Raw genomic sequence first — 9,467 nt, 5'->3', positions numbered from 1 at the left:
GCCACAAAAAAAAAAAAAAAAAGAAAGAAAGAAAATACCATTGCATTCATATAGTCAGAGTATTTTCTCTTGTGAAACTTTTTCTTCAAATTGTATATATATTAGGTTGCTATATGGAACTATAGGTCATGATAAAACACAATGTAAAATACACACTGCTCTGTGGGATGGGTATGATCTTTTTTAGCCCACATTGTCACACGAACCGGCCCTCCCATGTTAACTTGCCCTTGGTTTCCTCCTCTAGGTCTGTGCAACACTAGGGACCACCGGAGTCTGTGCATTTGACTGCCTGTCGGAGCTGGGCCCCATCTGTAAGTATGTGCCCTGTCGGCCTAGGAAGACAAGGAATGCATTTTAAATGTTTCCTAGAGCAAGAACCTGAAACCAGCTCTGTGGAATGACTTTTGCCCCTCTTTGGTTAATGTGGAGACATGGGAAGACCCACCAAAGGTCAGGAGGGCCTTTCCTGGGCATTTCAGGACATTGCTTTCCCCAGGGGTGTCCCACAGAGTACAGAGCCCTACCTCGCGTCCTGTCCTGAGAGGCGACAAAGGGAGAGCTTTCTGATCATCTCCCTTGTACGTCTAACTCTACTTAAAGCAGGCTATATCCAAAACACAGGGCGAATGAGGCGCAGTGAAATATTTCCTATTCTAGCTTTAGAAAAGGAAAAGGGCAGGATAAGGGAAATTGTGGGAGAGATAAAAGCAGAGAAGAGACTCAAATGAGATTGTTTAATGACCAAGCAAGAAACACTAGGAAAGAGAAACAGCATCTCTCTAATTTTTGTATTAGGTGCACTAATTTTGCTCTCTGGGCTGGTGGAAAGTTGGTTTCTGTGCCAGGATGCTCTAGACTGAGACCAAGAGGGTGTCGGCCCTCTGCCCAGTGAGAGGAAAAGGCCAGGGGAGGCTTTGTAGGCTTTCCCATTAGCAGGCGGCCGGCCTCATTCAGCCCTACTGCCTCCTGAGACCCTTCTGCCAGTCTCCACGCCCTGCACGCCTAGTTAGCCAAAGCACACGGTCCTTCCCCAGCTATTCCCTGGGAAGCCACCATGCAGCTTGGCCAGGTGAGAGATACCTTTCCCCTCTCTGTGCCTGACATTTGCCTCCCCAGGTGCCCACGAGGGGCTGTGGCTCCACATTGATGCTGCTTACGCGGGCACTGCCTTCCTCTGCCCCGAGTTCCGGGGATTTCTGAAGGGCATCGAGTATGCCGATTCCTTCACCTTCAATCCTTCCAAGTGGATGATGGTGCACTTCGACTGCACTGGGTTCTGGTGAGTGTGCTGACCTGGCTCCGTGGATGTGGGAGTGCCTGCCTTGTCTTCCTAGCCAGACAGGGCACATGCTTACAGATGGGGCTCAGCTCCTAATGTCTGTCTGGAAACCCACAGGGTCAGGGACAAGTTCAAGCTGCAGCAGACCTTCAGCGTGGACCCTGTCTACCTCAGGCATGCCAACTCAGGCGCCGCCACCGACTTCATGGTGAGTGGCCAGGAGAGGGCAGCGTGGGGGGCATCTGACTTCCAGGATCTCTTGGTGCTCCCTTCAGATGGTAGCACGCTGTGAGCTCACCCTGTAACAGTGCCACTGTAGACCTTAGTTTCAAACTGTGCCTGAGTACATGAAACCCAGAAAATGGTTAAAACCCCTAGAAAAGGAGACCAACCTTTGAGGCAGCATGCACATTTCCTCAATATTTTGTGGCATTTTTTTAATTCCTAGAAATGTTCTCCCTACCACAGGGGGACCAATTCTCTCTGACTCCAACTTGGATGATTGTTCTGCCTACTATCCAGCAACAGGGTAGGGTGGAGAATTTCTTGGGTTGGAAAGAGGCTCCTTGCTTAGATTGCCTTTGCTGCGATTGCCGGCCTTCTCAACTGGGTGTACCTCCACTGTCTCAATCCCACACTCACAGGCTGTGCTATGTCTCAGGGAAATAAGTTCTTCAGAGTTACTCCTCAGTTTGAAATAGAGTCTTCCCTTTAATTGTAGGGGAGACGGGAAGTAAACATTTATGCTACATATAACATGGCTTATGGGAGGCAATGGTGTCAGCCAGGCTCACAGCAGCCTCAAACTCCAGGGCTCAAGTAGTCCTTCTGCCTTAGCCGGGACTACAGGTGCTCATCACCATGTCTGGCTAATATTTCTACTTTTAGTAGAGATGGGGTCTCGCTTTGCTCAGGCTGGTCTTGAACTCCTGAGTTCCCACTTTGGGCTACTGGATTGCTAGGATCACAGGCATGAGTTCCTGGCCTCTCGCTTCAGATTTTTGAGCTTTCTAATTGGCATCCCAGGCAGCAAGCCTTGGGGCTCACTGGTGGTGGGGAAAGAATCTCTGGAGGTTATTGAAGACAGAAGAATAATTGTTCTTTAATCTTCGCTGTCCTTTCTGGTGGGTTTTCAGAAATTTTTTAAATTAAATATTGAGAAATTTCACAAGCAGCCCAAGGGAGCAGATATTTTTAGAGATAACTAGTTATGCCTGAGAAATGATGCCCATTCTCCTATTAGTGTATTTGGATCACCATAACCAAGAGCATTGTTTTTTATTCCATTTCAAATTTTGTGTTACTTTTAAAAATTCGTTTATCATAGGGTCTCAGATCTCCCCGTGGTTCATTCCCATTGGTTTGGAGATTTTATAGTGCCCTCTCCCTCTTCCAGATAACTTAAGAAATATAAAATTAAACTTTCCCCAGCACTGGTCTGGGGCACCCTTACTATTTTTGCTTCGATATCCAGAAGGTGCTGCTTTATTCTTATCCTTCCTTTATCTCTAATCCTATGGATTTAATTTCAAGTCTTTGAAGAAACTCCTAGAAAACGGAAGCTGTTATCTTTGTTATGAGCCTGGAGTTCTCACAGCTGCTCTAACCCCAGAGCCAATCTCTTTTTTGCTCAGGTGTCTGCAGCTTTAAATAGAAGCTAAGCCCTGCTTTGGCATGAGCCAGGACTTGGGCAGCATCGCCTGGATTGATGTGCTTAATCCTTGGGTGTAAGGATTCTAGAGTCTCTAGAATTCTCTAGATTCTGTGCCTCTAGAGAAGCTCCTCTTTAACTAGGGTGACCAGACGTCCTGCTTTTGGCGGGACAGTCCCACTTTTCAACAATTTGTCCCACATCCCGTGGTGTTTTAAAAAAATCCTGATTTTTGGAAAGAATGCATGACTGGGCGGGAGAACAGGAAGGGAATATACGGTTTTTGGCTGCCATGTGGCTATTTCGCCAGATTATGAGTTTTATATTATTTTTGTTAATTTTATAATGTTAAACTGTAATAATAACAAATAACTGCTGAGAAGTGATTATCGAGAACTGCTTATCAAAGTTTGCATTGTTGTCAGGCCCCACCCTGCCCCGCTCCCTGGCCATGTTGTCCCGCCTTACTGATGTTAAAATCTAGTCACCCTATCTTTAACCTCTCCTCTGATGGCAGAGACCATTCATGGATGGGGCGATTTCTTGCCTTTGGTCAGTGAGCACTGCAAAACCTTGAGAGGACACAGAGGAGACTGAGGATGTTTCAAGTTAAAGAGCTCTGTCAGCTTTTATACATCCAAATTTCTTGATTCAACAGAAAATCTTGGCTGGAACCATTTTGCTGAGTCAGCATGGATTGGTTTTGGAATAATGACAAGAAAAAGAGTAACTGGGAATAAGATTGTGAAGAAATAAAATCTCTGCCTCTCCCTGTTAATTTGTCAGTGAAATGAAGTAGCCCATTAACTGTAATGATTTGGAAACCAGAATGTTTTTAGACACACCTCCTGTTATCCATTCGTTAGTCTCCTGGAATGTCCCTTGAACAAGAGGTGGAGTTGACGCTTTCTCTGTTACAGGGATTTTGTCCTGTTTTCAGGTTTTGAGTTTTGATTTTTTTTTTTTAAAGAGTCAGAGTCTTATTCTGTTACCCAAGTTGGAGTGCAGTGATTTATCATAGTTCACTGTAGCCTCAAATTCCTGAGCTCAAGAGATCCTCCTGGCTCAGCTTCCCGAGTAGCTGGAACTACAGATGCATCCCACCATGCCAGCTAATTAAAAAACATTTTTTTAAGAGGTGGAGTTTTGCTACTTTGCCCAAATTGACCTTGAACTTCTTGAGCCTCAAGCAATTCCCCTGCCTTGTCCTCCCAAAGTCCTGGGATTCCCTTGTGAGCTATTGCACCCAGCCCTCTTGGAAGGCTTTGATGCCCTCTGCTGGCAAAACAAAGTCCCCAAGCTGGTCCTCAGCATGACAGAGTATCACCAAGAAATCAAAAGCTTAGCACTTTTGTGCAGGGGGAATGTCCATCAACAAAGGGATAATATCCCTACTGTGGCTGGCTCAGGAGGCGGAAGTCTAAGAGAAGGACTGAGCTGAAGCCATTTGTGGGGATTTTGTAATCCTGAAGATGGGCAGATAAATAATCATACTCCATGGGACAAATATCTACTTTTAATCAACAGAAATTGTGGTAGAAGCTTCCTGACAGTTGAGGGGGGAGGGTCCCTAGAAACCACTTGACTCATTAGAATAACTGCAAATATTTTTCAAACCTTTTTCTCTATTTTCAGATCTGAAAAATTGGTTTAAAATTGGTTTGGAAATTTTCAGATCCATGGTGACAGCAACCTTGAACTTCAAGCTCTGTTAAATTTGGTCACCAGGAACAAAGGGCCAATTTTAGTCTAATGGAGGCAGAAATTTGGATGCTTATTTGATATCTGAAAGCTGGACTGATGCCTGTGAGGTCACAGGAAAATGGACAAGGCAGTGAGATTAAAAAAGCATCATCTTGGTTCTAGACAGAAATACTACTGTGATTTGTAGCTTGCACTTTAAAACCATCTAAATAGCCCACACTTACTGGCGACTTCTGAGGTTCTTTGCATCTGTTGTCCTCACACTGCCTCCCTGGGAGGTACTGTCTGTTCTCCATCTCAGGACTGAGGAGCCAGTGAGGTGGCACTGCCCAAGGTCACACAGCTAGTAAGTGGCAGAGCTGGAGCAGAAACCCAGGTCTGTGGGGCTTCATCACATGAGCTTTAATCACTAGACTTTACATTCTGGGGTGAATCAAAATAGAACTTTATTTTCTGCTACTCAAGGAATGTGGGTTTTTTTAGAGAAAAAATATATTGCCCCAATCTTGAATTTCATACTCCATGGTATGAAACATTTAAAGCAGCTTTTGATGCAAAGTGCCCTTTTCATGGGTTCAGGGTAATGGACTTGGTTTCCACTTGTCCTGCTCTTGGGCAAGGGATTATTGGCCACCTTCATCAGAGATTCCGTCGCGCAAGGGGGCAGCCTTTGGGTAACTTGCCTTGGCTCGCTTCTTAGCAACGGCTCCAGAAGTCACAGTAACACTGTCTATCCCTGGAGGGCTGGGCAGGCGATGGATGACGCCCAGGCGCGCTCAGGGAGCCAGCACTCTGCGTCTAACACGGGTCCTGTGTTCCTTTGTTTCCAGCACTGGCAGATCCCACTGAGCCGGCGGTTTCGCTCTATTAAACTCTGGTTCGTGATTCGGTCCTTCGGGGTGAAGAACCTTCAAGCGCACGTCAGACACGTATGTAGCGTGCACGCCCTGGGGCGGGACCCATGTTACTTTGTTTTCTCCTGGGGAGGAAAGGCTGGTTTCAGCTTTGCAAATCTGCCCAAGAGACTTGTGGTTTCTGGCTCAGGTGTCCGGACCTGTTTGTGGGCTCTTGGGGCTTTTTTTTTTTTTAAAGACAGAGTCTCTGTTGCCACAGGCTAAAGTGCTGTGGCGTCAGCCTAGCTCATAGCAGCCTCAAGCTCCTGGGCTCAAGCAATCCTTTTGCCTCAACCTCTGAGTAGCGGGATTATAGGCCCCTACCATCACACCTGGCTAATTTTTCTATTTTTAGCAGAGACAGGGTCTAGCTCTTGCTCAGGTTTGTAGTGCACTCCTGAGCACAAGGGCTCCTCCTGCCTTGGCCTCCCAGAGTGCTAGGATTACAGGCCTGAGCCACTGCACCCTGATTATTCAGGGTGGCTATCTCTTTGTCCCCTTGTTAGCTGGAGGAAGGCAGAGCACAGCCTGGCCTGAGGGCTGTCTGATGTTGTCTGACTATGTCACCATTCTTGCTGTCATTGAGCACTGACCCAAGAGCCTGGAGCCTGGTCTGTAGAGAGGGAAAGAGAACATAAATCAAAGGGCTGAGTATGTGGCCAGGGTCGGATCATATCTTTTAAAGAATCACCGCGACTGTCACAGCTGCTTGAACTTTTTTTTTTTTTGAGACAGAGTTTCACTTATTAACCCTCAGTAGAGTGCTCTGCTGTCACAGCTCACAGCAACCTCCAACTCCTTGGGCTTAGGCGATTCTCTTGCCTCAGCCTCCTGAGTAGCTGGGACTACAGGCACCTGCTATAACACCCGGCTATTTTTTTGTTGCAGTTTGGCCGGGGCTGGGTTTGAACCTGCCACCCTCCATACATGGGGCTGGTGCCCTACCCACTGAGCCACAGTCGCCGCCCCTGGTTGAACATTTTAGTCACTGTTATGTTTCTTCCTGAAACATCACTCTCCTGTCTTGGACAGGTCAATCTACCAAGTCTAAAACAAACCTCCCTGAATTGTGTCGACAGGTATTTAGCAAAAGCCCATTTGGTACAATTAATTTGGATTCAATTCAGCAACTGCCAAAGTATTGTGCTAAGAAAGGGCCACACAGACGAGTGGACATGCACAGGCCCTCTCTGTGTTCTTTGTGGGAGACGTGGGGCTTATTTAAGAACTTTGGCCAGCAGCGTTTTCCTCTCATTTCTATAAGACCCCATGTAAAAGACAAAGCCCTTGATAAAAGCTGCCAGGAAAACCCCAAGACTCTGTCCTCTTTCACTCTGCATGTCTTTCCCCTTCCACATTTTATTTAGGGAAATTCCTTCTTCGCTAAACAAACATAAAACAATAAAGTAGCTGAAGCAGTGACTGGGAGTCATTTTGATGTTGGTAATTTGATATTTGTAATTACCAGTGGATGTTGACCCAATGAGCAGCTGTCACCTGGTTTATAGAGGGACTTCAGGCACTCTTTGTTCTTTCTAGATCCTCAGACTCGAGACAAGGGCAGTGGGTAAGGAATGGGTGGTGCAGGTTATGGTAACTAGGGACATTCTTTGCTTACATCTTAGGCCTGGCTGGCCAATGTGCAGGTGCTGACCAACCTTAAGGCTGCCCTTAGTCAAATTGATACAGCAAAGTGGACCTTGCACTGTGATCTGGATGAAGGCCAAGAGGACTCTTGGCTTTGAGTGAGAAAGAACTTAAGAGTGGGCTGACACAGTAGGGCAAAAGCAAATTTTATTTAGACAGCAAGGAAAAAAAAGGGAGAGAGAGAAAAGCGGCCACCTCATAGATAGGACAGCAACTATCTCTCAGAACAGCAGAGAGTAGCAGCACCTTGTAATTTTCTGGGGTCTTATTTTATTTTAAAATAAGGGGTCTATTTAATTTTAGATTAAATGGAGGGAAGATTATTCATAAGATTTTTGGGACAGGGCGTAGAGTTCCTGGAAATGAAAGTCCTTCCCCTGTCTAAATCATTTGGGGTAAATTCTGGGAGTTGCCATAGCATTAGTAAACTGGCATGGCACTGGTGGGAGTTTCTTTTAGTATGTTAATAATTATAAGCAGGGTTTAATGATCAGTGATGGTAATTTGAGAGATTGTTTTCCATGGCCATCTGGGTGCTAGCTGGTTTTGGCCAGTTTCTCCACCATTTCTTGTTTTATCAGAGACCTTGGTTCAGGGTTTATAACTCTAAGTTGAGTGAGACTTGCTGGTTCTCTATCTCAGCCCCCCTGAAATCCTACTAACAGCCCCATTGTCTATCTATCAGACCCACACTCCTGACTTGCCCTCTCCTCTCCCAGTGTTGGCAATGAATGAACTAACTTCCCTGACTATTTTGTCTGTTCTGGTCTCTGCTGCCTTGGCATTCCCAGGCTTGCCATCTTCAAACACACATACAAAACTGAGCTCAAAGGACTATCAATGTTCCACAAGAGTAAGGCATCCAATTAAGATAAAGTTGTTTGATATGAGTTAATTTATCTCTTCTTCAACTTGACTATGATTGTAATTATTTTACTTGTATAGTTCCTTCAATAAAAAAATAAATTATAGTGCTCTATTAGATTCTTACCCCAGAGTTTGGGGTGATAATCCTAGTTAGGGGAGGCTCAGAGATAGTAATTACTCTGTTCAAGAGAGGAAGGCCTGGGACTTTCCCCCCAAGCCTTCAAACTCTAGATCCTTTTTCTCACAGTTCTAGGCTGCCTTCTACTCTGTCCAGCTCTTGAAAGGTATACAAAGCCACATTTTGTGTTTCTTTGTTATAGAGTAGTGCTTTAGAGAACGGGGGCTGGGTTTGATTCTTAGTTCTACTCTTTACTATTTATTTATTGGACTTGAACAAATAACTTAACCTTTCTGTGTTTGCCTTCCTAATTTATAAAAATGAAAAAAGGCTAATACCCTCTCAAAGCTTTATGGTGAGGATTAAGTGAGGTAACACATGCAGCTCTTGGCTGGGGACTCAGTTAAGTACCCAGTGGGTAGTTCTCCTCTTCCTGAGCCTCCTCCCTTCCTCCCTCCGCCTCTTCCTTCATTACCTCCTTCCTCATCTAGTGATAGTTGTCATTTTCATCATTGTTGTTATCATCATCATCATCATCTCCTATCACTTGTGATAGGGATTGATAAACTTTTCCCCTAAAAAGCTAGATAGTAAATATTTTTGGCTTTGTGGGCCAATCTCTTGTAACTACTCAACTTTGTAGCTGTAGCACAAAACTACCATAGACAACATGTAAACAGGTGGGCGCCGTGGTGTTCCCAAACAGTTTATTTTCATAAGCAGATAGAGGGATTGCACTTAGCTTGCCCTTGGCCTAGAACGTGCTGGGCGCTGGCAGCAGCTCCGCTTTCGTCACCCATGAAGGTAGGGCTTTGGTGGTGACAGTGCTGCCTGTGCTCTGTTTTATCCTCTCCTCTGCCTCTGCTTTTGTGGTTGCAAACAATATGTGTTGTAGGTGGGAGCAGAGCATGGTGGGAGGAGGAGAATCTGCGCCATAGCTAGGAGACCTGCCTCTTGTCACTTAGACCTTGGGAAAGTCACTTGCCCTTGGCTCTTCCTAAAAAATGAAGAAGTTGAACAAAGATGACTTCTGGGTCTCTCTCCCCATTCAGGAGCATTCGTTTCATGGTCTTAGCCTGATTCTAGGTAAAGATACCTGAGATGTCTTCATGGGTAACCATGTAGATTTAAGAAAATTTTAAGGCTCGGCGCCTGTGGCTCAACCGGCTAAGGCGCCAGCCACGTACACCTGGGGTGGCGGGTTCGAATCCCCAGCCCGGACCCGCCAAAACAACAATGATGGCTGCAACCAAAAGATGGCCGGGCATTGTGGCGGGCGCCTGTGGTCCCAGCTACTTGGGAGGC

General features: G+C 45.8%; 1 protein-coding gene across 2 annotated transcripts in view; it reads left to right on the top strand.

Moving 5' to 3' along the window:
- HDC (histidine decarboxylase) overlaps nucleotides 1-9,467 on the top strand; it is a 24,702-nt gene that overhangs the window by 11,932 nt on the left and 3,303 nt on the right. Inside the window, exons 7-10 of one of the 2 annotated variants that reach the window (XM_003784346.1) lie at nucleotides 248-314; nucleotides 1,120-1,282; nucleotides 1,400-1,490; nucleotides 5,468-5,566. In XM_003784346.1, the coding sequence (XP_003784394.1) occupies nucleotides 248-314; nucleotides 1,120-1,282; nucleotides 1,400-1,490; nucleotides 5,468-5,566 (420 nt within the window). The remainder of the gene's footprint in view (nucleotides 1-247; nucleotides 315-1,119; nucleotides 1,283-1,399; nucleotides 1,491-5,467; nucleotides 5,567-9,467) is intronic. The other variant, XM_003784347.2, reaches the window with a different exon arrangement.

Source organism: Otolemur garnettii, unplaced genomic scaffold, assembly GCF_000181295.1.
Source record: "Otolemur garnettii isolate 467f Iridium unplaced genomic scaffold, OtoGar3 scaffold00011, whole genome shotgun sequence".
In the NCBI taxonomy this organism is placed as follows: domain Eukaryota; kingdom Metazoa; phylum Chordata; class Mammalia; order Primates; family Galagidae; genus Otolemur; species Otolemur garnettii.
Note: the sequence above shows the minus strand (reverse complement) of the source record. Positions and strands in the feature narration are given on the sequence as shown.